At 39.5% G+C, this 25,735-nt stretch overlaps 4 protein-coding genes across 8 annotated transcripts; 2 read left to right on the forward strand and 2 right to left on the reverse strand.

The window, feature by feature from the left end:
- Window positions 1-3,961: 3,961 nt before the first annotated feature.
- LOC112172141 (FCS-Like Zinc finger 10) lies at window positions 3,962-6,544 on the forward strand. Its single transcript, XM_024309349.2, has 3 exons — window positions 3,962-4,252; window positions 4,807-5,909; window positions 6,003-6,544. Exons 2-3 carry the CDS (start codon window positions 4,849-4,851, stop codon window positions 6,157-6,159), a joined length of 1,218 nt encoding a protein of 405 aa, XP_024165117.1. The 5' UTR covers window positions 3,962-4,252; window positions 4,807-4,848; the 3' UTR covers window positions 6,160-6,544.
- A 5,071-nt stretch (window positions 6,545-11,615) lies between these two features.
- LOC112172142 (probable E3 ubiquitin-protein ligase RZFP34) lies at window positions 11,616-16,248 on the reverse strand. 3 transcript variants are annotated; one of them, XM_024309354.2, is made up of 11 exons: window positions 16,013-16,248; window positions 13,757-13,943; window positions 13,587-13,674; window positions 13,427-13,486; window positions 13,285-13,317; window positions 12,982-13,059; window positions 12,747-12,790; window positions 12,606-12,646; window positions 12,442-12,524; window positions 12,242-12,333; window positions 11,616-12,144 (listed from the first exon to the last, which is right to left on the reverse strand). In XM_024309354.2, exons 2-11 carry the CDS (start codon window positions 13,882-13,884, stop codon window positions 11,922-11,924), a joined length of 870 nt encoding a protein of 289 aa, XP_024165122.1. In that variant the 5' UTR covers window positions 13,885-13,943; window positions 16,013-16,248; the 3' UTR covers window positions 11,616-11,921. The 3 variants fall into 3 exon arrangements, with proteins under 3 accessions (XP_024165122.1, XP_024165120.1, XP_024165118.1); XM_024309352.2 differs by having other exon boundaries at window positions 15,994-16,248; XM_024309350.2 differs by having other exon boundaries at window positions 13,757-14,299; window positions 14,416-16,248.
- A 1,548-nt stretch (window positions 16,249-17,796) lies between these two features.
- On the forward strand, window positions 17,797-19,402 carry LOC112172078 (leucine-rich repeat extensin-like protein 3). The gene is given in 2 exon segments (XM_024309253.2): window positions 17,797-19,219; window positions 19,222-19,402. Coding segments are annotated over 2 exon segments (1,554 nt in total). The 3' UTR covers window positions 19,353-19,402.
- LOC112172077 lies at window positions 19,264-24,818 on the reverse strand. 3 transcript variants are annotated; one of them, XM_024309250.2, is made up of 7 exons: window positions 24,634-24,817; window positions 24,099-24,370; window positions 23,165-23,828; window positions 22,282-22,481; window positions 21,949-22,193; window positions 20,712-21,570; window positions 19,264-19,537 (listed from the first exon to the last, which is right to left on the reverse strand). In XM_024309250.2, exons 1-6 carry the CDS (start codon window positions 24,652-24,654, stop codon window positions 20,879-20,881), a joined length of 2,094 nt encoding a protein of 697 aa, XP_024165018.1. In that variant the 5' UTR covers window positions 24,655-24,817; the 3' UTR covers window positions 19,264-19,537; window positions 20,712-20,878. The 3 variants fall into 3 exon arrangements, with proteins under 3 accessions (XP_024165018.1, XP_040364294.1, XP_024165019.1); XM_024309251.2 differs by lacking the exon at window positions 19,264-19,537 and having other exon boundaries at window positions 21,153-21,313; window positions 21,492-21,570; window positions 24,634-24,818; XM_040508360.1 differs by lacking the exon at window positions 24,634-24,817 and having other exon boundaries at window positions 24,095-24,259.
- Between the last annotated feature and the right edge of the window lie 917 nt (window positions 24,819-25,735).

Raw genomic sequence — 25,735 nt, forward strand, 5'->3', positions numbered from 1 at the left:
TTTAATCAATGGTGGAGGGGTTCTCAGTGGCCGGATAGTTGGTTTTGTGACTTGCCCCGATGGGGTGGTCTCTGTGTGCCAGATCTAAGCTGTGGTGGATTATGGGGGATTGCGGTGGGTTTCATGGGAGCTTGGTGGTGGTTTGGTGTTTTGGGGTGGAGAGATGTTCATGGGTGGGGGCGGGTCTCCGTCCAGCAAGGGTGGATCTGTAGAGGCGAGTTCGGGCTAGGGGAGGCTCCATGCGGTGGTTTTACTATTATGGGCCCATCGAGGTTTAGATTTGGGAGGGAGAAGGTAGTCACCGACCTCACTATTCCGGCAATGCGGATTTCCAAATGGTAGGGATCGTTTCTTCGGCAATAGGACAGAGTTTGTGATGGTCTGTTGGTTTTTAGTAGGGTTTCTTTTTTAATTAGGTTAGTGTCAATAAGTCCCTACTCTTTTGAGATAGGGTTGGGTTCCTACTCTTTTGAGCTAGGATTGGGTCTACGTGCCATGCCATGTGAATGGTGTCATCCCCGAGGACGAGGACTATTTGGTTCAATTCTGATTTACTTTTGGTGTCGAGTCGCTGACAAGAGATCCTTTACACGTGGTCTGATACTTTTGGACACTGTGTTGAAGAGCACGCAGTCTTCGTGGCGGTTGATTACTAGGTATTAGTGGAACTTTCGGGGTCATATGATCAATGTAGCCTTAGAAATGGGCGGATTGTGGTTAGAGTTTGGGCCTATTGGCCTAATGATATATGTAACTACAGTTTATTGGCCTAATGATATATGTAACTGCAGTTTATTGGGGTTTTGGTTGATGTCCCCCCCCCCCCCCCCCATTGTATGCTTTCCGGTTAATTGAATGAATTTTATCTTTTTCTAAAAAAAAAAGACTACCGGGCGTGGGGCTGAGCCTCCCAGCTAGGCTGGGTTCCAAACCCTTTTCAAAAAAAGAAGACTAATATTGAGTTATGGATTTTGTGTGTGTGTGTCTATATATATATATGTGTGTGTGTGTGTGTGTATGTATTTTCATTGCTACCGAGTCGATAGGAATGATAAAGCTAATAGCACAAAAAAAAAAAAAAAAAAAGGAAAGAAAGAGGAAATGTCACATTCATGGGATTTATAAGAGAAACAGAAATGTGAGGGCATGATAAAAATAAAAATATTGTCACAATCTTCTGAAATGGAATTTATGGAAATGGCCCTACTTATTTTTCCATTCTAGTTTGTCACATTCATTTGTTTCGATCCAAACATACTAAACCCTTTGTTATGACGGGGGAGGATTCAGTGCCCCGACATAAATGGATGGTTAGATTATATTAAATACACTTTTATGTTATTAATAAAAATATTAATTATAAATATCAAGGGTTGAGATCATCTTTCAAGTGTTGGGTTATTTGCACCGTCGGTTTGCACCTTGATACATACTTTACGTACCACACCTCAAATCAAATAAATATCTGAAAATTATTCTATGCATGTCTTGTCCTCTTCAAGACACCAAACCAAATAAACACACAAAGAAGTGAAGAACTAGTTATTGATTGAAGTCTCGAATCATTCAATGCTTAACATCTCATTAAGCTAAGAGATCAAGAGGGTTATTATTAATAAGATAAGATACTTAATTTACGACACGAAAATACACTAAACAATGTTTTTGGAACTTGTCTAATACATGTATGACTTATAAAAGGGTCATATGATTGTTAAGATAGGATACATCATTGTTCCATTATTATTTTTTGGAGATTCGTAAATGTCACTATTATATTCATGAAATAATGTGATTTCCTTATTTGTATTTTTACTTCATTTATTTCTAAATTAACATTATTGTACTTCATTTATTGATATGATATGAGCTTAAATACATTTATTTAGTAAACAAATTTTGATTCTCAACCACGATACAAAGGAAGTGAGCAATGTCTTAAGTTTTATAAACAAAAAAGAAGAAGCTTTTGTTTGGTAAATAGAGGAGAATATCAAAGACCACCTTTGCAAGCAAAACTATTTCACTCTACTTACATATTACCGCATCTTGATCTACATGGGTGGTTGAATTTTTTTAGCTTATTTTAATAATTTTTTAAAATCTTATTAAAGACGCACAAATCTAAGTGTTTAAGAATTAGTTGTCCTAATGGTTTCTCAAGAAAAAAGAAGCCAGGGTGGTATAATCGTGAATAGAAAGTTGAATTTGCATTGGATCACTTAGATCCTCCTAAGCAAAATTTTGGTTTTCAAACTAAGATTTGTTATGCATATATACAGTCTAGTGCAAACTCACTTCTAACCAGAAAAAAAAAAAACAACATTGCAAAGAAATAAGAGAAGCATTAACAACAATCATAACAATACGAGAATAGGTATTAGAATTTACTAAATCAACGTGTGATGAAAAACACAAGACAAATACTATGAGAAAAAATTACTTAAGTTTTTTATTTTTAAGTAAAAAATGTCATATATTTGTTATAATTTAACGAGCAGTATAAAAATGACGTATCTTAATATTACTTAGGGTTTAATACTAGGTAAACTCAAATTTGCTCCCTCCCTTAAAAGGGATTGAATTTTGTATCTTTTAGTCTAAAAAAAAAAGTGCAACAAGGTATTCCCCATTATGGCTCATGATGATGACGTCAATTTATGGTGTTGATATGAAAGGGCTGAGAGTAAAGCCACTTAGGGCCACGCGTCACGCTACTGAGCATCTTCAGACTTCAAACGGACTCTACATCAAACAATCTTTATAGAGGGCACGTGTCACCCCGTCAGGGATCAATATATGAAATACCAAATATAACCCCACTGTGACTCCGTTAACGCGGCCAGACGGTCTCCGTTACGGGGCGAGTAATGGTGTGTCAGGTAAGTCAGTCGGTCATAATAAAAACCCTGCGACTCTGTGAGTCCACAGGTCGTTTTTGTCGTTTTTTGATGACTCCAGCTAGAAAAGAAACAGTAAAGTAAAGAAGGAACTGGAGCCCTTGTTTTTCGTTTCTGAAGCAATTAGTCTTTGACCCACTCCCCTCTCCAAAGTCCCCTTTTACCTCCCCCAGATAATTACTCTAACTCTTCTCAAAAAAAAAAAAAAAAAAGAATTACTCTAACTTTAACTATTATTCACTTTATTTTTCTGTCTTTAATTAATTTTGAGACTTCTGCCTATCGGCCGGCCGGCTTGCTTTAAGAAAACCTTCGCATTTCCTGCTGAGATCCCAAGTCTCCAAAAATTTAAGCATTTGATTAAAAATATAAAATGCATGCCATGGTTGATTGTAAGGATGAGAGAAAAATAAAAATAAACTAATTTTGATTTTAAATTTCAGCAGTAATGGTCGCGGAATGCTTGTAATATTTTTTTTATAAAATTTTGTCTATATATTGTAATTTTAGATAAGGATCAAAACTACTCTATAAATGTCTAACTTTAAAACATTCATAGAATAATATCTATGATCTCATAAATGAATGGTTCGCTAAGAAATATATTTTTTATTAGATAAAAATTAGATGATCAAACAATTTTTGATTATGTTGAATTTTTACGATAATTAAAATTTTCATTCTTTTTTTTTAAGTTGTAAAATTATATACTAGATGGACCAAAGTACACAACATAAAAATTATGATAGATCATAATCTTTTTTGTATTTACTAAATTAGATGATCAATCACAAACACTCGATACTTTCAGAGACATGTGCTAACATTAGTTGGTCACTGATTAGATTTGGAGCAAACTGGATTTGCCAGTAATACATCATTTATGTTCCAAATAATCACTCTGGATTTTAATGAAATTGGTTTATATGTGGAAAAATTGGTCCGAAGCCATTAGGTGATGAGGTGGCAGTAAAGGAGGAGGAAGAGGATGAATGTAGTACAAAAGCTGGTACAAAAATCCAATCCTGTGGGCAAAAATACATGATGATTGCATTGCGTACATTACATTACAGTCATTTGTTTTATTATTCTAGAGAGAGAAGACACACAAGAGGAGTCTAGAGAGAGAGAGAGTGTGAAGAGTATTTCAGAAGCTCAGTGCTTCCCTGATTTTGAGGTAGAGAGTGAGAGAGAGGAGGAGTGGAGTGCAAGTTTCACAGAGAGAGACACACACACACACCGCTTGTCATTTCTTTTCTTTCTTTACTGCATTTGGGGCCTTCTCTCTTTCAAAAACCATCATCTCTCTCAAGTTTTCCAGAGCAGTGCTGAAACAGACACACAAAAGCCAGGTGGGTTTTTCTTCTTCACTCATTGTTTCAATCCAATGTTGGGTTTTGCTAGTTTCAATTCGATCTTTTGCTTTCTGGGTTTTGCGCGATTCAGCTGAAAGATTCGAGCTTTATGATTTTCTGTTGGGCATTGACTGTGCATGTTTAATCTGATTTTTGAGGGATTTGTCTGTGCATTTCTTTTATCTGGGTTTTGTCATTATTAAGTGGATGTTTTTATTTTTTGGCTAATTGATTAATGATATTGAGGGATTCATCCCCTCTTCATTTCGATTTACTGCCAAAGAAATTAATTTTCCACTTTACATTTGATTTGACATTTCTCTGTCATTTCAGACAACCCCTTTTAATCAACCCCCACTTTATCAGTGCGTGAACTAATGTTGATATTATTGAACCACCGCCCCAGATTTTCTTTCATCTCAATCTTTGAAAGCCTTGTGTTTTTTATGTACGTGAGACGTTTAATCGTGTTTGTTGTATTTGTTTTGTGCAATGTAGCTCATGGATTGTCATGTTCTTGATGACTATAAGCTTTTGATTATTGATTACAGAAAAAGAGGGCTTTTTGGTGCCCAATTGGGGATTTTGAGATAATGCTGAGGAAGAGGACCAGGTCAACTCAGAAGGATCAAGATCAACACCAAATGGGGCATCTGCCGATTTCTAATGCTGGGTCTGAGTCACATTTCCGGTCTGATGTTCTTGGACCGAATCCCAAAAGCAACTCTTTTTTCACTGTCCCTGGTCTGTTTGTGGGGTTGAGTCCTATAGGTTTAACAGATTCTGATTCAGTTAGGAGCCCAACTTCGCCTCTGGATTTCAGGGTGTTTTCGAATCTAGGCAGCCCCTTTAGGTCCCCAGGATCACCTCTTGATGGGCATAAGAGGAGCTGGGGTTGTAGTAAAGTAGGCTTAAGCATCATCGACTCTCTTGATGATGATGCCAAGTTTTCTGGGAAAGTTCCTAGATCATCAGAGAGTAAGAACATTCTTTTTGGACCTGGGATGAGGACTAAAACCCGAGATTCTCAATCCAATACCAATTCTATTGGGTCACCTAGATCTCTGCCTAAGAATTATGCAATTTTCCCTCATTCCAAAGTCAAGTCTCCTTTACAAGAGAGTAGCTCTGATGTTGTTTTTGAAATTGGAGAAACACCATCAGAACCTGAGTCATTTGGAAAAATAAGGTCTTGCTCACTGGATTCTGCTAGGACTTTTTCAACCCTATCAGGTTTAAGCAAGCTTAACCCCAATTCCACTACTGGAAATTTTTGCTTGGAGAATTTAACCAACCCACAATTTATTGGAGGAAGCCCCAACTCAACCACGCAAATGACTGTTGGATCCGTTGGTTCTGGCAATGGGTTTGTTGGGTCTCTCTCAGCTAGTGAGATTGAGCTTTCTGAGGATTATACCTGTGTAATTTCTCATGGTGCCAATCCTAAAACAACTCATATCTTTGGTGACTGCGTTTTGGGATGCCACTCTGAAGATTTGAGCAATTTTGGTAAGAATGAGAAGATGGAAATTGGATCACCTCAGCTGGCTACGAGCTTGGGGAGTTTTGTTCAGTACCCCTCAAACAATTTCCTGAGCTTCTGCCACTACTGTAACAAAGAACTGGAAGAGGGGAAAGACATTTTCATATACAGGTATGAAGCAGACATATCTACTAGCCTATTAATGAACAAAGCTTTGCCAAGTAGTTTTGAACTTCAGTATTTATATCATTTGATTTCCTGCAGGGGTGAGAAAGCATTTTGCAGTTTGAGTTGCCGCTCTGTGGAGATTTTGAATGATGAGGAATTGGAGCAGTGCGATGACGAATCTTCTGAAAAGCCTCTCGAGTCAGATGATGGCAAGGAACTTTTTTTCGAAACTGGCCTCATTGCTGATAAATAAGAGATTACTCCACCACCACCACACCATGTTTGATGAGACCTGTTAATATAGGCAGACGCCCCTGATCATCTGTATACGAAGAGCTGTTTGTGTGCATCGCTTGGCAGCCATGGATGATCGTTTTGTACATGTTTGTGTTTGCTAATTGTGTTTCAGCTTTCATGGTCTTGGTGGATTATAGGTAACTAGTTTTACTTTCCATAAATTAGACATTGATGTATGCCATCAAAGTACTATACATTACTGCCTGTAATTCATGTGGAAGGGTGAAAGCCGACTTTTTTGGCTTCCCCATTTTACTACTTCAACCTGGGTCTTTCGGTGACAAGAGTTGTGTAATCATGAACCAGTTTTTGACTGAATTTATTAAGCACTATTACCAATACCTACACCGTGTTGTCTGTTTGAAATTGTGATTCCGTTTTGGAGTTTGAATGGAGACTTTTTTAGCATATATTGCAAATAATGATTTTGGGTTCTTGGGGAGTTGGACCAAAAGCAACAGCTAGTTTTTCACTATGATGAGATTGATGTTCCTTGTGGCTGTTCTATTTTTCATCGCATTCCACATAGCATACAATCCTGCAGTTTATGGGTTGCGAGTTACATTCTTCTGCTCGACTGGATTAGTGGTATGTTTAAAACAAGACAATAAGCAGCATTGTTCAGAGGGTTAAGAGTATAGATTCTGCTGATGGTTTCCAGTTACTTTCATCAAGGAACTCGATCTCGATCGCATTCTCGCCCTAAGAGACCACTCAAGGTTGAGCCAACTTATATTTCATTCTTATGACTTACCAAACACTACAATATGAATGAGCAACGAAATTAATCTATTTGTCTTCTGAAAAGAAATCTAAGTCCCAAAAAAAGACCGAAACCTAAACCTAGGTTTTGCGAGCAGTGCAATAGCGTCTCTCGTGGCTCTGATCTGCAACAGGGCGCTCCGGCGTCGTTTTTCCAAACAAAGGAGGACGAGACTAGTTTCTTGGGCAAGATGGTGGTGTGACGAAGCCACAGATTTATCCATCATTCTTAACCCTGATTTCACAATCAAGTTGAGAATGTGAGCTAAACACCTCACATGAAGCCACTTGCCTCCTAAAACAGGCTGTTTTTTCCAAGTCAACATCTTTTTCCTAATGTAATCGATAGCAACTTTGTTTGCGGATGCGTTATCCACCGAAATAGTCAGCACTCTCTCGATTCCCCATTCAAGTAGGCATGTTTCCAGCAGCCTTCCTATGGTGTTCCCTTGATGATTAGAAATTATACAAAAGTTAATAATTCTTGTGTGTAAATTCCAGCCACCATCTATGAAATGAGCCGTAACCACCATGTAATTTATGTTTTGCACCGATATCCACGTATCGGTGGTCAAATTAACACAATGGCTAGCTAGCTCCTGCCTAAGTTTCTTCTTCTCAACATCATACAACTTCCAAAATGTGGTTACAACTAATCTCCTAGAAGGAGTCTTAAACCTAGGACATGCAACTTTACAAAACCTTCTTTGAAACCCTTCCTTCTCCGGGTGACTAAATGGCAGCTCATCTATTACTATCATCTCAACACAAGCTCTTACACAAGCATCTTGACTAAATGCCGTCATAGTTAAAGAAGGTTCATTCAAGTTCCCACCAGCTACAAACACTTGTTGAAACTCTTCCAGATCTATCCTACCAGGGTATTTTTTACACACAACCTCTATATGCCTCTTTAATCTGCTGGTGCCATTATCATATGGATTACAAGCAAGGTCTGTAGAACAATACCTGCATTTGACCCTCTTGGTAGTCCCAACCTGGACCTTCTTTCCATCTTTGAACTCATACAATGGCTTGTCAATCTTCTCATAGTGCTTCCATACTATCGAACGCTCCCTCGACCTGTGGATGTACTCTTCTTTGGTCTCTTTTTGGGTTTTGGTGGTCATGACGATGTCATCATAGATGGAGTTCCAGCAGAAGTTGCAGCAACGACAGCATTCTCAGCAATTTCTGTGTCGGGATCAGACTTGGAATTGGAGTTTGCATTACTCGATTCCGAATTTGAATTGGGTTCAGAATGGCTTAAGGATTGGGATTGGGATTGGGTTTGTGGGGTGTTTGCATTGGATAAATCCATGGGTGATCGACACTCGAGAGTCAAGAGTGAAGAAGAACTGAAGATTGAAGAAGTGAAGAACAGAAAAAATGAAATTGGGTGATTGTTTTCTCGAACTGAAGAGGACGGCTTTGAAAATGGAAAATTGGAAATTGGAATGGGGATTGGGGTCTTTAGGTCGAAGACTGGAAATGAAATTGGGTGATTTCCTGCAAGTGAGTTTACGGTATCCTCTATAGACTCGGCTGATACCCTATTAAAATCGGACACGTAGACAAGTACGAAGAATCGGTCCGGATCGGTCCCCCGAATATGGAAACCGAGCCCGACCAGAAGAACCCAACAGTTCGGTTTAGCCCGAACTGAGAAATTCAGCTTTCAAACCTGACCCAGATGGTAGGTTTCGGTCCAGATCAAACCGATTTCTCGGTCTCTCGGGTCAAAATGCCTAGCCCTACCTAAACCGTTAAATAATTATGTTATCTGCTAAATAGTTATCTTTCATGGGCATTTTGAAAACATAGACTTAATTTAAGCATTAAATCAACCCACCCCAACCCTAGATTTCTCTCGTAAACTAATCAAGATTATGAGCCTAAATAAAACTTTGTCAATTAATAATAAAGTATATTATCTCTAATCAATCAGAAAAGGCTATGTAATTAATATTTTTTCTTGGTTTGGCAAAAAAGGGTCCCTCACTAATCACTGGAAGGGTGTGAATACATAAATTATACATTCGTATGGTATCAGAGTTTTGAGATGATTCATGCCCTTACAATTGCAAGGAAAGTATCTAGCCAAAACTCCTCAAAAACCTGTTCCTTTTGTAATAACTCGTGGAGTTTTGTTTCCAGCTGCGTCCGTACCTCATCTAAAGGTGCTGATAATGTCTTGTCAAAGAACACACTGAGTTGGTCTCTAGTTTCTTTTATTTCCTCTTGTAATTTCCAAAAATGAGTCTTACGATCCAACCCAACAACAATTCCCTAGTATTGTGGAGTTTGTCACACACTTTCCAGAAAGGGCAATCACCAGTAGCACTCTCCCACCCTAACTCCACAACTTCTTTACAATCCTCCTCCCTAAGCCAAAACTCCTCAAAACGGAATTTCTTTTTTCTTCTTCTTCGTTTCTTTCTTTCTTTTCTTCACCGGCCTCTAGGAGCACGGGCAAGTGATCCGACGTACTAGGGTTTAAATGAGAAACCCTAGAAGCCGGGTAGTGTTGAAGCCATGCCGAGGTAGCAACATAACGATCTAGACTCTCTTTTATTTCCTCTCCATACCTTTTCCCCTCCAAGGAAATTGGGGACCAACAAACTTCAAGTCCACCAAACCACAAACTGTCAAAGCCTCCCTAAAGCCCTCCATTTGTTTCTCGATCCCCTCTCATAAGACCACCATCTTTTTCTAGAAAAGACGTGATTTCGTTGAAATCACCTCCGACCACCCAAAGTTGATTATCAGTTTGACCTACTTTTTTAGTAATGACCAAGTCAAGTGCCGATTCTCAACTTTGGGTTGCCCATAAATCCCCGTGAACCTCCATGGTTGCCCCGACTCCTCGTCTTTGATAGTAACATCTATGTGACATTCACTATACGACTTCAAAGTCACAGTCACACCCTCCTGCCACAGACGACTCACTCCACCTGTCTTCTTGTAACAAATTTAGTAATTTACAACTGACCCAAAAAGCATTGCGCCACCCTAATTGTCTCCGGACACCATCCATCACCTTTACCGTACGTCTTGTTTCTGAAAGAAAAATCAGTTTGGGAAAGTTTAGGGCTAGGGCTAGGGCTTCCAGCCCTTTTAGCCCCTTACCTGTCCAAGGGTTTCCAATCCCTGGCAGTTCCAACAAAGAATAATCATTTCTGGGTCATATCCGGACCCATCACGGAGGAACGATTCAGAGCTTCATTCGAGCTCATCTTCTATGACCTGAGCACCGTTGTCACTGTGCCTCCCAACCTTAAAGGCCTTTTTTGAAACCCCACGGGCCCCCAATTTCTTCCCAAAAGTCTTCTGGTCCGATAACCCAACTACGGGCCCAGATCCACGTCTGCCCTGAATGCCCTCCTGAATCTTAGCTTTCGAGTTTGAAACCATTCTCCCACCTGATCTGTTCTTTCTTTCCTTCTCCATCACGACACCACCCTCATTACCACCTTCCCAGTCTCCTGATCACTCTTCATAACTAGCTCCCCAGATTGCACATTGGACATTTCTATCACACCAGACTCAACTCAATCCCCCAAAGACTCACTTTTAGCACACCTAGCCTTCCCAAGGTCGCCAGTACGTGAGAAATTTCTAGAAACTTCTCCATGCAAAACTTCAACAACGGGCCCGGTATGGCTTCTTTATTCAAGAGAACGATATAAATAAAGGGTGTTTCTAAATGTACCCAGCAAATATCTTAATATACCCAGCTCTAGAATATTACGTTTAATTTTCCAAATTTACCCTTAAGTAAAATACACCCAGCAAACTTCTAAGCTGCAAGCACCATTCAAACCTAGCAAACATATATATACTCGATCCAAACTTAAATGTCATCTTCTGGTATGGAATCGATCTGTCATGGCTTATAATCACTGTAGATCGAGTTGAATGATACCAAGTTACCAACTACCGAAAAACATGCAGCTCATGACCACCCTTAGAGGAATTCAAAAAGACTTCATAATGTTGAAAGTAATAAAGTATCTGCAGAAGATCAAGTTAAGGATCAATTGTCTACAGTTGGTGTCTTCCGATGCTATGTGATTTTGGCACTTGAGAGTCTCCTACAGAGTTCAACACTACCAAGACTGTTCATGTTATGTTCATCTACGTATCTCAGGAAGATATTTGATTTCAGAAAAAAAAAAAAAAAAATTAGCATGGCAACAATTTATTTCAATATACTACACTTCTTGCAGCTGTGCTAGATAGAAGAAAGATCAATATATATTATTAGGACCATATCAGTTTGTAGATGGTGAAAGATCAATATATATTATTAGGACCATATCAGTTTGTAGATGGTGAGCCTATTGACAGGAAGACTATTTAGAGCCGGAATGATTATGTGCTGATAAAGTGATGTAAACTGTTCCAACATAGCCAATCGATTTCTAGCTTGATACCCTGAATGTAGTCTACAGATTTGTAGAAATCTCAAGTTTCCTATATGCAGTCTACTTTGTTTCAAATGGGAAGGTATGCATTTGAGTCATAATTAGAAGTCGCATGATATCTTAGCCTCATGTGTTCCTTCTTCTTTGTTTTTCACAATTGCTGGTGCTATAGGGATTAATCGGACTATAGAGTCGAATGTAATGCATGGAGGAGGAGGGCAAATAAAATGGATGAGAGAGAATAATTTATAAACATGACAGTAAATTATAGGCTATCACTAATTTCCGAGAGGAGAAGCGATACAAGAAAAAAAAGGGAAAGAGGGACAAGAAAATACAACACCACAACAAAAACAACAAAGCCCGAGCCTAGCTGGACAACAAGGCCCCTCGCTCCTCGGCTGATATAGCGCAGGCGCAACACACTGTTGCTACTGCAATCACAGCCAAAGCCACTGCAGATGCGCAATGCTGGACGAATCCAGTGGATTAATGCCTTCAGTAAATGTGGTGCAACCATGCCACTTGCTCAGCCTCTTGTTTGACGAGTATTGTAAGATTTGCAATTTGAGCATTTCTGCGCCACAATATGAAACTGCACTTGTGAGCTCTTCCCACAGTCGTTGCACAGAATTGAAACTTGTATATTTTGATATGGTTCGGGCATTGGTGTAGCTGCGATCTCCATATCATATTTCTCCCATACCTTGGACATATCACAAACTGACTTGGAGCAAAGAGGGCAAGCATATCTGTCGCCAAATGCAAGAAGATTAGACAAATGAACAAGAAAAGATGTTATAATGCTCCGGAAACTAAAATTAAAGAGTATAGCTTCCAAATACTCACTGCAAATGGTCTCTCATCTCTTTCAAGCAATGCTTGTGAATAGTGTGTCCACATGGCATCACTGTAACATCATTTCTCGAGTCGAATAAGAACTGCAAATCAACACGTGTATGTTATAGTTCAGCACAGCATATCCTATAGCAACAGGGTATCTAAGAAAGATGATGCCCATCTCAAGGAACTGACACCACTATTCTTACCTCGAAGCAAACAGGGCAGTCATGATGCATTGCTCCTTCCACACAAGGGTGACTGTTTTTCAGCAGAATTGAGTAGCAGCAGCCTAACCATGAAAACGAGATCAGTCTTACCACTATACATCCAATTTTTATTTATTTAAAAAAGAAAAAAAAGGAGGACTTACCACATTTGTAGCAATGAAAGAAATTATCACGCCCCCCAATTCTGTGAAGACGAACACAAGAGATAACAGTGGGTTAACATCCAGCGGACAGAATCAACAAATAGAGGAGGACAAGGCAGTAATGAAGTAAAAGAACTCTACCTGCATATCCCACAGCCACCGCAATGGTACTGTTTCTTTGATATCTGCAAAGAAAGCAGAAAGGATTTTCAGCCTCATAAGCCAGTAACAATAAAGTATCATGATGTCTCATGGCAAGCTAAACACTAAACTACACATAAAAGGCCAATAGAAAACCCTGTTCCATTCTCTAATCACCCGAAACAGTCTGCTCCAATATCCATGTTAAACAGCTTTGATAAAGTTGGGAACTTACATCATCATCAAATAGCTTGCATGTCTCACAGAAGTATTTGCCCATACATACACCACAGTTGACACAGACTTGTTGAACCTGGTAACAGCAGCAACCAACATAAGAGTATTCAGAAGAGTATATGTCATACTTAAGTAAAAAAGAAATGTGAAATAGAGAACTGAGCGAAGATCTTAGTCAGATATAGTGAAACAACTTAACAGGGACCCAACCTATAACTAGTTAATTACTGCCATTCCACCGTTAAAAACAATCCACACAATTCAATGACTTGGTTGTAAATTACCAATAAAAAAAACTCACCTCTTGCTCAGTGCCACAAAGTGAACATATCACCTGAAACAATACCCACGTACTTCATCAGCTATGTACAAGAGAATTAAGTATAGTTCATGAACAAAGCAAACAGGGATAAGGTGATGAACATAATCATGAAAGGACTTACCTGTTCGACTTGATGCCGTGGTATGTCATGTCTGAGTTTTGGGTCAACATTAATATCGTTCTGCACACCAATACAAAATTTAGTGAAATTGATGGGAGTCGATAAAGTATCATCAGGAAAATAATTACAGAGACTCACGCTGAATAATTTGAATACTCACCTTTGCTTCATTATGACAATGGCGACAATCAAAAATCTCATTGCAACAAGGAGCCCTAATGCGGCACCTTCGCCGATAATGCGGACAACTGCAAAAGAAAGATATATAATATTATTTCTCCTGACAGATATGGAAGAAGGTGAATAAGGAGAATTAAGAGAGAACATTACCCATACTCTGTGAGTCCTCTATCAAGAGATTCGATGGACTTTTCATTGTCCTTTGCTTCAATTGTGAGCATGCACTTCCCATTTGATAGATGAGAGTGGAACTCCTCCATCACTCTCTGTGTAAGCATTATATGTTGCTTTCTCCAAATGTAGGACTGTTTATAAGCTGGCAACAAGGCTAAAGCACCTGCATGTATAAACACGTTTAGGAACACTTGTTAAACACCTTAGGGATAGTTGCCAATCAAGCCAGGCTAACACCCCATGACACTCTGCTTGCTTCTATACTGCTGAAGACTATTGCAATCAGCAACAACAAAATCCAACCAAGGTTGAACAGCTCCAATCAGCATTTCTCCGAGAGGAGGATTCATCAAAACAAATAGTTCTATAAGAACCCAAACAATAACTACAATGCAGAATTCAGGATCTCCAGAGCTTCCATCTGTTTAAAGTAAGCAATAACATTGCATCACTTGATTTCTTGAATAACTCCTGGAACCAAATCCAACTATACTGGGCACAACGAACAGAAGCCCCAACCTATGGTAAAAGAAATATATCACACGATCAAATGTGTTCTAAAAAGTTGGAAGAAAAAGGGAAAAGAGTGAGATAGATGGAGAATGTGTTGGTTTTAATAGGCAGGACAGCCCTACCTCAATTGGAAAGTCTGCTTCACGTCGGAATTGAGTACTGGACTCACCCAATAGGCAAAAACTTAAAAGCTATACACCATGATAGAAGATGACTCCCCTTCAAGAACCACTGCATGTCGAGCAATGCTAAAACTTGATCGGTTTCCAGATGACTTTTTCATTGCAACTTGATCGCTTTTAAAAACAACTTTGTGGATGCAATAAGGATATCAAAGAGTTTAGTCCAAGTATGAGCATGAGAACTCATAACCCAGGAAAACACCTGATAAAAGCATTCATTCTCTGCTACATCTGAATTCGAAACACAAGGAAACAAATATGGATGGAACCTAGAGAACAGTTTTGCATAAGGCTGCAACTGAGACAACCCAAAATATACTGTTTCCCTAACAAGATTTTCAGATATGGTAAGTTCAATGAGGTTTTCAAGAGATATGGGTGACAACAACACAGGGGAAGACATTTTGGGATGATGTGATTTATTTTATTATTATTATTATTATTTTTTACTTCTAATAAGTTCCCTGATCAGAACCATGAAAAACAAACACCTCTCTGGAGTTGGCATTTTCACTTGCGGTACAGCTAGGATCATCCTGCAGAATACTGCCGTACAGAAACCCTGGAGTCCTACATCACCACTCACTGTATAAATAACCAGAGGAAAAAGCCCCTATCTTTCAATGCAACGAATCTTTCTGACAGAAATTGATAAAGCAGCCTCCTTCCCTAAATTTTTACACACACCACAGACACATATCATGCTGCAAGGGAGCTGGACACTCAGATTCAAATTGCGACGTCCCTAAATGAAACTAGACAAGTACCTAGTATCTCTTTCTTTTCTAAATCATCATTGGCCAAAACCAATTGCTTTCTCAAGCAGAATCACCTAGGATAGAGAAGCAAATAAACCGTAACAAATCACAAACAGCCATAACGCAGCATGATTCAAAGCTAAATTTCAGAAAACGGTATCCCTTTCCACCATTTCTCAATGTAACGCTCACGTTTCAAGTATCAAAGAAGAACAACCACATGCGCCAATAAACCAAATGTAGACATTGCAAACAATAAGTTAGGTGGGGCTTCTCTCTCTCATAAGGTAAAATCTTGGTAAGCACATAGCACGACCTTTGATCAGCCACAGCTGACTCCAATAATTTTTACTCCTAAAACTTCAACACGAGATCACACCACAGACTCGAGCTCAACCGAAAGTCAGCAGATTAGGACCAAAAAAAAAGAAGACACAAGCAGCTAAACTATTTAGGAGAAAAAATAATCCAAAACTAAATTGCTTTCAGAAATTACATAAACAAGCCATATTCATAATCAAATCACAATCATCAGCCAAAAAAAAATTCAGGAAAACAGAGACACAATAGGAAGCAAACAAGAAGCTCAATCAAATAATAAAACTAGCAAGCAGATCACATCCACGGCCGCACACGCAATGCATCATCAGAACAAAATCTAGGATATGTAAATCACGAACAAACAACTCACCTACAGTATGAACAATCAAGCAAAAACACTAACGCTAATTCAGTAATCAAATTGAAGAACAATACGAACTCTTAATAGAACAACGAACTTTCAATCGCACGGACGCAGTAGTCGCCGATCCGAATTCGACACTAAACTCGCCGATCGGATTCTATAACCGGAGCTCCAATTCGCCTCTCTCGATCGATCCGTGCGTGTGTGAGAATCAGAGACAGACAGAGATAGGGAGAGAAATGAATGAGAGAGAGAGAATGAGACTGAATTCAATTCGAATGGGAGCCAAATTTATATGGTACAACCGAGAGAGCTTTCTCTCTATTAGTATTATGATTTATATGATCATCATTATCTTCGACTTCGAGAGCCTTCGAAACGAAAGCTGTGCAGGGCCCACCGGCTTCCGTTTTCTTTGACAACTGACAGCTCCTAAAGTAATTGTCTGTAAATATCTTCCTGGAGCTTTTCATCCGGTGCGAGCGCGTCCCCCGCAAGTGTGGATCGGACGGTCCCTGATGGGCTTTTTCTTTATTTGGACGGCTGGAAGAGAATGACTGGGGAGGTTACCGTGTGCTTGGGGTTTACTTCGTACGCGTCCTCAAAAGTCGGTTATTTAACATATCTTAGGTATTTCAGCATTGAACGCATCTGCGTGACACGTCATCACTGACCTGGAATTTTGATCGGGTTGTGCTAAAACGACGACGCGTGGTATCCATTATGGATTAATCAATTACATCCTGCCACGCTTGCTTGTGGACTAGGTTAGCAATATGACGTGGGAAGCGATATATCTGTATAAATGATACTAAAGATATTTTTTGTTTTTGCTGTCAAATAATAAATACGAGATAGTTATTTTATTGCTTTCTTCCTCCCTCTTCTCTCACTTTGAAGTTGTCCCATCCTTGCAAGGATATTGGCATATTGCTATGATAGTATGAAACTATGAACTAATGACAAATGAAGGAAGATGATATTGTTGATAGCATTGTACACCAATGAGAGAGTCCCATGTTGGCAAAACTAGAAAATCGTGATAAATGGGGAGATGTGACGACGAATGTCCCTTAAGAAAAACATTGCTAATTTCTCTTATTTTCCTCGTGGTTATCATTCGGATTTGGTCTTCCTTGTGGCATTGCAACTTGAAGCAATATTTCGAGAAATCCGAGCTTAATGAGAAGTTTCCAATCTCCAAATCGATTTGTAGAGGTAAAATTAACGGTTTCGGTCCGATAAACACTCAACCCTAGTCATTGGGTCATGGATCACTTTCTTGTTCATAGGATAGGGTTGCATGTGTGTGACCCGACCCAAGGCCCAAGGCCTACTCAACCTCTCGGGTTAAGAAATGACCGCTGGTAATCCAAGGTTAGTAAAAGGCCCAATCATGACTCTGCATGGCTTTTGCGAGTGAAAATAGCAGTAGAACTCTCACTCCGATCCACTGACGTACAATTGGTCTCAGTATTCCTCTTAAAACTCACTAATCTGCAACTAATTTCCGAGAGAATTTTGCCCACGACCGTCTGATCACATAAAAATGGGTCAGCAATCTCCTCCACTACACGTTTCAGTCACATAATTAACATTATACAATAATTTTCCTTCGGATCTTTGAAGACTTCCCATTGCCACAAATCACAATGTGTCCAAGAGTTGATCAGGTCCGTTTGATGAGAAAGAAGCGGGAACTGCCCCCAGAAAACTGTGCTTCTGTTCCAGTAATCTCTGCTGTCACAAAGTTGTATTTCCCTCGCACGTGCTGAAAATATGTGCCTCCTCCTCCTCGCAGTGCCTTGGATTTTTTCCATCTCTCATATATTGAGCAAAATAGACTGAACCCTATATGTTATCTCTCTCTCGTATGTGATGAAGAGAAAGATTGATCACACTCGCACTATTCTCATACTCTTCTTTTGCCTCAGCACTACTACTACTGCCCAAGAACCCCATATTTTCCACAATGCAGGCTTAACAGACTCCCACATCAAGCAAAGGCTGCTCCTTAATGACGGTTCCAGAGGTGAGACTGTCACGGTGTCACCCTCACTTATTTTTCCCAACCCGAGAATCAAGACTGCCTACGTTGCCCTCCAAGCATGGAAGCAAGCCATGCTCTCAGACCCTCTGGGACACACAGCCAACTGGATTGGATCCAATGTCTGCAACTACACTGGAGTCTTCTGTGCTGAAGCTCTCGACGACCCAACAATAGAAACAGTCGCTGGCATCGATCTAAACCATGCTGACATTGCCGGGTACCTCCCAGAAGAGCTTGGCCATCTTTCAGACATTGCATTGTTTCACGTGAACTCCAATCGTTTCTGTGGCACTGTCCCAAAGAGTTTCAGCAAGTTGAAGCTTCTTCATGAGCTTGATCTAAGTAATAACCGGTTTGCTGGGAAATTCCCTCTTGTTGTTCTTCAACTGCCAGTACTTAAATACCTTGACATTCGGTTCAATGAATTTGAAGGTAGAATTCCCAAGGACCTATTTGATAAGCATCTTGATGCCATCTTCCTCAACGACAACAGATTCGCCTATGAACTGCCACATAATTTAGGAAACTCGCCGGTCTCAGTTATTGTTCTTGCAAACAATAAGTTCCATGGATGTTTACCGGCCAGCCTTGGCAACATGTCCAAGAACTTAAACGAGCTGATCCTTACTAGAAATGGGTTGTACTCCTGTTTGCCAGAGGAAATAGGAATGCTCAAGAATCTTACCGTGTTAGATGTGAGTCATAATGGTCTTTTCGGTGAGTTGCCACACGCACTAGGTGAAATGTTGAGCTTGGAGGAGCTGAATGTGGCTCATAACAATCTTACAGGGACTATACCAGAGAGCATTTGTGGGCTTCCAAATCTGAAAAAATTTAGCTTTGGGTACAACTTTTTCACAGGTGAGCCACCAGTGTGTTTAGATTTGGAAGAGTTTGATGATAGCAGGAATTGTTTGCGGCGTAGGCCAAAGCAGAGATCCATGTTGCAATGTAAATTATTTTTGTCCAAGTCTGTTGGTTGTAGTTCTTTTCGATGCCAACCATCACCGCCACCACCATCTTCTCCCCCGCCGCCGCCACAACCACAGCATGCTCCTCCACCACCACCGCTGTCATCCCCACCACCTCCAGTATACTGCATTCACGCTCCACCTCCCCCTCCACCAAATTTCGTGCCACCACCTCCACCAAGTCCTCACTACAATTCACCACCACCCCCGTCATCGTCTCCACCAAACTCTCCTCCACCCCCAACTCCGCCACAATCTCCCCCACCCCCATCTCCACCAACTTCTCCCCATCACCATCTTATCCATCCCCGCCTCCACCACCCCCTTTACCTCCTTGTAAAGAACCTTCTCCACCTCCGTCTCCACCACCATGTCTGGAATATTCTCCAACTCCACCACCTACTCCAGCATGAGATTGCCTGTTGCCACCAATTATTGCCATCATGGGGCACCACCTCCACCATTTTACTAGTGAATCCTTCAATTTCTTCTCCACCTCCTAGACAGCTTAGACACGTATACAGTTTAGTTACTTCCATGACCAGGAAAAGCATTTCCACATCTGGTGTAAATTGCCATGGATTCTTCATCTCTACAACTGCAAACAAAGACGCAGGAAACAAATGAGATCATCAATTTGTCATGAGGATAAGGTGAACAGAAGGCGAATGGGAGCACGGAGCATAGAAAAGGGTTCTATTTTTATTTTTTTCCTTATTTGAAACATCTATGTTTCTTTAGTAGATAATAAGTTTGGAAGATTTAGAGTAATAGGTGCTCAGCATGTATTAATTTTTAATTCTGATATTTTCTTTTATAGGAAGATTCTATACAAGTTAACTCTTTGTTCTACAATCTTATATTTATGGATTCCACAATATCATAAATCTCAACTCGTTGTGAGTTCTAAAGCATTTTCCTTTGGTTATGTTGTGAGCTTTCTGTTGTCCTTTTTGTGCAACTACTTGTTTATTTAAACCTGAATGGTACATTGTTGTGTAACAGTTATTAAAGCAGTAAACTGAATACAGTGTTGATTACGGAAAAAAAAGAGAGAAAAAAATTGAAGTTCAGAGAGATGATTGATGAGCTTTAAATCCTGGGGGCTCCAACATGGCAAAACCCCAAAAAGGGGTGACTGAGTAAACAATTTTCTTTCTTTTGACTAAAGGTTTGTGACAACAGGGCGCCAAGTAAAGCATGAAACCTCTGTAAGTAAGAGCCCATCAAGTGGGCAAATGGCCTTGAGCTCATTGAATCTAACGGACAGAAGGATTTACTGGTTCAAACAAAAACAAGAACAAAAAAAATTTGTGTGCATTGCTTTCAAGTTATCAAACAACAACTATACTCAATATTTAGTAGCAACTAATTTTCTAAATCTCATTCTTGAAGAAATCATTAATGGAACACCTTACAATATGTTAACCAACGCAGCCGAAAACCAAACAGTTTGACATAAAAGTTCTTTTCAATATCCTTATTCTAAAACAGCAAATGACAAAAACAAAAACAAAAACAAGAGCAAAAGAAATTCGTGTGCATTGCTTTCAAGTTTTCAACCAACCACTATACTCAGTATTTAGTAGCAACTAATTTTCAAAATCTCATTCTTAAAAGAAATCATTAATGGAACACCTTACATGTTAACCAACGCAGCCGAAAACCAAACAGTTTACTTAAAAGTTCTTTTCAATGACCTTCTTCTAAAAAAGTAAATGGCAATGATGAAAACTTCCACAATTATAAGGGTGAAAGCATTAAAAACATACCTCCGCAGTGTCACAGCTGAGATAGAGAGAGAGAGAGAGAGAGACTTGAATGCCAAAGCATTTAGAAGTTTGCCATGCGAAGTCTGACTGTACAAGTATTAACGCACATTAGCTTAACATCCTCAGTGAAAGCCTGGGCATATAAGAATCTCCTTTGGATGGCCTAATCAAGGGAGATGAGGGAAAACTATACTGTCTGCTACATGAGAGTTAATCTCTGAAGGTAACGACTGGAGCAACCCACTATTGGATAAATCTTCCAAGCCTTTGATGTCCTGTTGCAAGCGAGTTGCATGTAAAATAGCATGATCAAGAACTACAGGATCATCTGGGGGATTTTGTAGAAGGGTAAGCAAAGCCTGCCTATAAACTTGGGCAGCCAATAAAGGTCTCGCAACCTGCCGACTTTTACACAAGATTGCCACCTTGATGATATGCTTACAGAGATTCCCCAGCATCGACGAAGGGCAATCACACAAAGAGAATTCTGAACCAGGGTTCCAGATCGTGTACGCCACGCTTCTGTCTGATTGTGAGATGACTTTTGCATACTGTAGATTTTGCTCATCAATTATGACATCAACATCTAGGATCTGCAAAGCCTGATACCAAGAATTGGTTAAGAAAGACCTGTCCCTCAGATTTTCAAAACACCCAGTCTCTACGCTATATTGGTCCAACCAATAGGATGATTGGAATTCAGTTGTAAGTGTGTGGATTAACCAGTCAACTCTTGACCAGAAGCTAGAATATTGCTCATTGAAAAGCTTGGATTTCAACCTTAAATGATAGGACTCAACTGCAGCATTCGGCTCTGGACTGGCCACAGGAAGAGACCTTATACCATTGACCCACAACTCTGCACAGCAACAGCATATGTCATAATGCTAATACCAATGTTTCAAATAACAATACAATGCCGGTTCCTATGTGGCTTGTTGGTTTCAGGTTACTTTCTAAATCCATGAACGTTCTAGGTTCAACCGGTAACCAGATTCTAACAAAACATGCAACAACCTAGTTCACATATCATCAACCATAACCCTCCTTCCACTAGGCTTGGGACAGGTGATGTAAAATGTGAAGGCACCCAAAAAACAGATTTGAAAAACAAAAGTCAACAGTCTCATGAAGTTAAGGCATTGGTCCTTTGACAGAATTCAGGTATGCCAGCCTGGCTAAAAGAAAATATGTATTCTTTGATGCATTAGAAGGTCAAGCATAAATGAGGAACTACCTATATTTGGTAACCATCGCCTCTTAAAGTAATCCATAAAAGCACATTGATCAACAAATACTTGCAGAAACTCTTCAACTGCATCCATAGCATTTGGCCCACTTCTTGTACAATACAACAGCCAACCTAAGTACTTAAACATCTCTCGCTGCACATCAAGGTTTCTGCATGTCTTTAAAAGGCTTCTTATCCAAGCACGCCGAACATGCCAGATGCATAATAAAACCCGGCATTGAAAAGCCTCTCTGCCAATTGAGAAAGAAACACAGTGAGCTTTCAATTTTAAACCAATATTTTATGAGACAACTGCATAGGGAAGTCTACTAATATTACCTTATTATAGAAATCTCAACGGAAGGATCATCTACAAAAAAGGCATCAAGTCTCCATCTTGGATCCTTGGTTCGAATTCTTTCAGCCAGTAACCCAATCCACTTGTGGATATCTTGACTGCCGAGAGAAGATGTAATGATCCAAGCAACTGGTATTGCATTATGGGATGGGTCGAAAACAAGTAATGTCGACAAGGGATACTGTTAAGAGAGCCAAAAGTTACAACATCTAATAGTACAGCTAAGACCTCAGGTAAAATGATGTTTTCAATAAGCACAGAGAGGAGGCTGCTGAGTATTCATCAAAAACAGCAAACTTTTTCTTTATAAACAACAGACAAAGAGTTGATAAAACAAAAACGGCTGACCAAAAGTACTAACAGTCAAAGATGTATAGTCACCAGATGACCTGAACCCAAACCACCATTGCAGTATTTTTGGGAGGAAAGAGTATAGATTACACGTGCCACCAGCTCATCATGCAGGATAATGTTTCTGAATTTTATGAGAAGAGGCCATTACATGCAACTTTGTAGTTTTTAAAGTTGATTATGGAAGAATAAACAGTTTCAGGTAACATAATGCTACATGTTTCTGACTTAGATGCCTCTTGATCCTAAATACTAATTATTCTAAAAGTATTTTCCTTTTTTTTTTTTTTTTGGGTGGTTGTGGTGTGTTGGGGGTGTTTCCCAACCTCACATAATCCCAAATTATGTTATTCAATTTAAATTCCATACCATTTCAAAATCTTAGATAATTTGTACCTGCATGCAAATATTCTAAAACCATGGCCTTACTTAACTGCTGGGAATGTTTCTAGCATGGACATCAAACATCATGTAAATCTTGATATATGTAACTAGAAAAAGCAATCAACATACCTTCAATTTCTTGAAGCCAAATCTTGAATGGAAAGCTACATAACTATTATGTCCATATTGGAGCATCTGCTGCAGCTGCCAATCTGTCTGTATCCCTAAGACAAATGGTTCTGAATTAGAGCTGTCTTCAAAGTAGAAAACATGCTTACGATGGCGTTGAACCCAAATCTTTACACTGCATCCATCATCTGCATGTAGCTCATGAGAAGAATTACGAATCAGCCTTTCCATGTTACGAACATCACTACGACTCAGAAAATCATCACGGTTAAGGGGTCCTCCATGCTCCTGGACTACCTCCATGTGATGCTGAATTATATTGTCCAAAGGTATTCCAGCATAAAGCATAGACATCACTTTCAGGCGTTGCTCCTCCGAAATTCGTGGAGCATACATAGCTCTTGTTCCCATAGAATCCCGATCAAGTATGCCATGACAAGGGGCTCCTGATTTATCTACATGCGTTCTCTGGTTATAGATAATAAGAGCAATGAGTGGCCGTGTATATAAGCGTTTTACAGTAAAATGGCAGAGGCAGCCTCTCATCATGTGACGCCGCCCAGGCCTGCTCCCCTTTCCTGATGCAGGCTTCATCATACTAGAACCATCCACCATACCGGATTCACTATCTCTGTAGTCTTCAGGGCCATAAGAACACCAGTATCTGATGAGCCACCACACATAAAAGTATCTTGTTCAGATTTAAGTTGACTATCATTGTTCCTTTTTTTTTTATTTGCACAGATGAAGAGCATTGCAATGCCTTCAACTTTATCTATGTAATAATATAATTGGAGCAGACAATATTAATTTTCAAGTCAAAATTAATATCTAATATTCTCTGACACTAGATTACTGAGGTTAAATTAATTGTACAACATTTCTACTATTAAAAAGAACAAGGAATTGGAGTAGAGAGAGACAACATACGTACAGTGTATATTCAAGATAGCCATCGACCCTCGGCTTGCTTACGCTGCCTTCAGCTCTCTTCCTTTTGGACTCAATGCGGAAGCTGGCAGGGCAATCAGCATTTGAAGATTCTCCTTTCACAAAATCATCCACTCGAGCAAATGGGATGAGGGCAATATCATCTCCACCCTGGCGACCGCCTTCTACTTTTACCCATTTGATATGAGCAGCAGAAAAGTCGGGACACGCAGGATCTTGCACCGGAAGATTAAGAATGTCCTCCATTCTAGCCATCTGTATAGCAAAATGAAAATCAAAACAAAGCGAATATGAATATGATTTCAAACTTGAACACAAAACCCAAAACTCACAATCAAATTTCTGTGACATACAAAAGTAAAATAAGGTTTCCTTCAATCCTCTAAGTCTATATATAAAAACAAGTAAAACATGAAGATTCAAAGCAAATTGGAATCACCAACTGAAGTTGTAACAGAAAAGCATAAAAAGAAGTTGAAAAGACTTTTGTGAGGTAAAAGCAATTAGAAAAAATTTACCTTGTGGTCATGGCCCTTCATAATTCTCCAACTCTGGAAATACTACTCCGCAAGTGAAATTTTCTTGGAAACTGAAAGACCCAGAAAGAAAGAAAGAGTAGAGCTGAGAAAAGAAAAAGAATACATACATACATACAAGGTTTAGGTAAATTTGAAGAGGGGAGCATCAAGCATGGGAGAGTGATGCCATGCGAGAGAGGTTTTCCAGCTTTCAATGGAGCTTCAGTCTTTTCCTTTTGGGCTTTCTTTGGGCCTGATCTGGCACCAGACCCGAACCTTAATCACAAAGCCCAATCTTATATATTCCTCTATTCTTATGATTTCCTTTATAAATTAGTTCTATTAGATTAAAATAAATAAATAAATAAATATATATATATATATATATATATATATGAAACTAGCACCAATTATGAGACATGCACAATTCAGCTCATTGTAACCCTCCAAGGCTCCGAAGACTATGCAACCTAAGCCAACAACCTTCGGCTACGGAATTTCAATACTAGTGAGTATAGTGTACGTTTCCTACTGCCTCAAGTCATTATATTAATTAACTACTTTGTTTCCTCCGCTTTTTGCGTCTTCTGGTCTTGACAGAAGCAAGCAAATCCAACCATTTCCGATAACCACTCAATTGGTATATTGCAATTGCCACCATTTATTTTCACCCTAGCTAGCTATTTGTTAGGAAACAGTACGTACTTTTTTGCAGACTTGCAGTGGTCATTAGGTTTGGAATTCAAAAACCCTGAATCAAAATGTGACCCTAGCTCCCACCTGAAAAGTTTTGATGTGAAATGAGTCAAATGATGAGTTGACAAGATAACTGATCAAGAGCAGCTACTTGATTACGGGAATGACATAATTGAATTCATGATGCACGTCCCCATTACCAGAGTTTTTTTTTTTTTTTTTTCCTGAAACATAAACACAGTAAAGCAGCTTCGATTTACAAAAACTGACACGCATCGACAAACACAATGTGAACAGAGCTCACAACAGAACATATGTTGCTGACTCTACCAACAAATCAAAGCACATTTTAATTTTTGTTTATTTAATTAAAAGACATCAGGATGGAAACGTCCAAGCATGGAGT

This window comes from Rosa chinensis, chromosome 6, assembly GCF_002994745.2.
Source record: "Rosa chinensis cultivar Old Blush chromosome 6, RchiOBHm-V2, whole genome shotgun sequence".
Classification (NCBI taxonomy): Eukaryota; Viridiplantae; Streptophyta; class Magnoliopsida; order Rosales; family Rosaceae; genus Rosa; species Rosa chinensis.